Consider the following 1940-nt stretch of genomic DNA (forward strand, 5'->3'; position numbering starts at 1 on the left):
GATTTTGAACGCCAGTTTTAAAAACTTTTGCGAACCGATTGTTGAAAACGGTAAAAAGATGACATTACATTTTTTTTATTTAATCAACGAATTTGGATTGATGTTGTGATGTGTTGTGGAATTATGCTGGGGAAATTTTGCTCACAAACACACTTAAATTACATCTCTCGTTCGCTCTCTCGCTATTTAGAGACAAACATTTGTTTACAAACATTGCCGGCAGCTGATTTTGATCCCGTTTAGGAAGCAGTAATTAAATTTTTAATTTTTAACGTTCCCGAATCACAATGTCTGTGGAGTGCCGAATCTGTGACACGGAAATCGTCCCGAATTGTGTCTTGAAGAATCGGTTCTTTTTAGAAATGTATCAGGATGTGATCTGCAAATGGGTCAGTTTGAGATGCGTTTTGTTTTTTCTTGGTAATTTGTTTGAATTTTGTGTTTTTTTTTAGGTCAATCTAACAGGTTCATCCAATTTGAATCTTTGTCAGTCCTGTATGATTGAGGTGATTGGTTTTTACAAATTTAAGCAGATTTCTCGGAGGAATGTTCCAAAAGCGAATGCGGCCGATGACGGTGAGCAAGAAGCTACCCCGAATGTGCTGCAATCACTGCTTGATGGGTGTAAGGAATCGGCCGCGTTGCCCCCGGAAGTACTGCAATGGGTTGACCCGCATGTGGAACCGGTTGTCCGCATCAAGCGAAAAATCCAACGCAAAACGGCAGAGGAAAAAGCGATGGCTCCGGAGGAGTACAAAAAGTATTACTTCCGGAAAATGTGGGACAAGCACAGACAAGTGTGTACGATTTGCGGCAAAAAGTTTCCGAGCAAGCAGATGGAAGGCCACATGAACAAACACAAAAAACTGGAACCGTACTCCTGCACACACTGTGGTATGACATTCCACTGTAAGCTGAATATGCGAGGACACATCCAGAGAATGCATAGCGAAGTCCAGAAAACGTTCTCTTGCCAGATTTGTGATAGCACGTTCCGGAAAAGGTTAGATTTAGAAAATTGGTTCTTGAAGGTAAAACAATCGTTAATACTGATCCCATCTTTCCCCAGTGTCAACCTCCGGAACCACATGCGGGCGCTCCACTCCGGCGACCGGCGAGACTTTGTGTGCACCATCTGTGGGAAGGCCTTTGCCTGGAAGAGTGTGCTGAAGGTTCATCAGAAGACGCACACCCGCGAGGTGGCGTACCGGTGCCACGTTTGCTCGCAAGAGTTCGTTTACCGGCAGTTGTACAAGCTGCACATGCATAAGAAGCATCCGGGTCAGCCAGTGTTGGATAAGCTTCAAAAAAAGGACACGGAGGAGCTGAGTTGAACTTTGTATTTTTTTGTATTAAGGAGCATGGACAATCTGCTGCTTTTTAACTGGGCGCTCGATAACTGTGCCGTAGACCATTTAAAATTAGACAAACGTCAAAAAATCAAAACAAATCGAAAGAGACCGATGTTCAACAAATAAAAACACTTTTTCCTAACTTTTGTTTAATTTCAAGTCACAATTAAAGAAATATGAAAAGAAAGCATTGTAAATAAACTTAAGTGACCATTATTTTCAAATTTCATCAGGAAAATATTATGCATCGAAGGTTCCCTCGTTATTTTTCGTTCAGCTCAATTAGCGAACAGCATTCGATGACTGGGACTTTTCGATAACTGGGACGGTTTAATTAAAATAAAATAAAAAACTTAACGGGAATCGACGGGAATTGCCTCGACAACAGCATCCTTGCCTTGATAATACTACTATAACCCTTAAACACACTATGCCAATGGTCGCAACGCTAGCTTAGAGCGTATCCTGGACCTTATACCTCCCCAAAAACCGCCCAACTCCAAGCGAAACTTACATGGGCACACCGTGGAGATTTTCCCCTGTCCACTTAAAAAAGTGGAGCATCAAAACTTCCCGTCTTCCAAATCC

General features: G+C 42.2%; 1 protein-coding gene across 1 annotated transcript; it reads left to right on the plus strand.

The window, feature by feature from the left end:
• Positions 1-221: 221 nt before the first annotated feature.
• LOC6033280 (gastrula zinc finger protein XlCGF62.1) lies at positions 222-1407 on the plus strand. Its single transcript, XM_001843698.2, has 3 exons — positions 222-389; positions 453-1003; positions 1070-1407. Exons 1-3 carry the CDS (start codon positions 288-290, stop codon positions 1332-1334), a joined length of 918 nt encoding a protein of 305 aa, XP_001843750.2. The 5' UTR covers positions 222-287; the 3' UTR covers positions 1335-1407.
• Positions 1408-1940: the final 533 nt, after the last annotated feature.

Source organism: Culex quinquefasciatus, chromosome 2 (genome assembly GCF_015732765.1).
Source record: "Culex quinquefasciatus strain JHB chromosome 2, VPISU_Cqui_1.0_pri_paternal, whole genome shotgun sequence".
Taxonomy (NCBI): domain Eukaryota; kingdom Metazoa; phylum Arthropoda; class Insecta; order Diptera; family Culicidae; genus Culex; species Culex quinquefasciatus.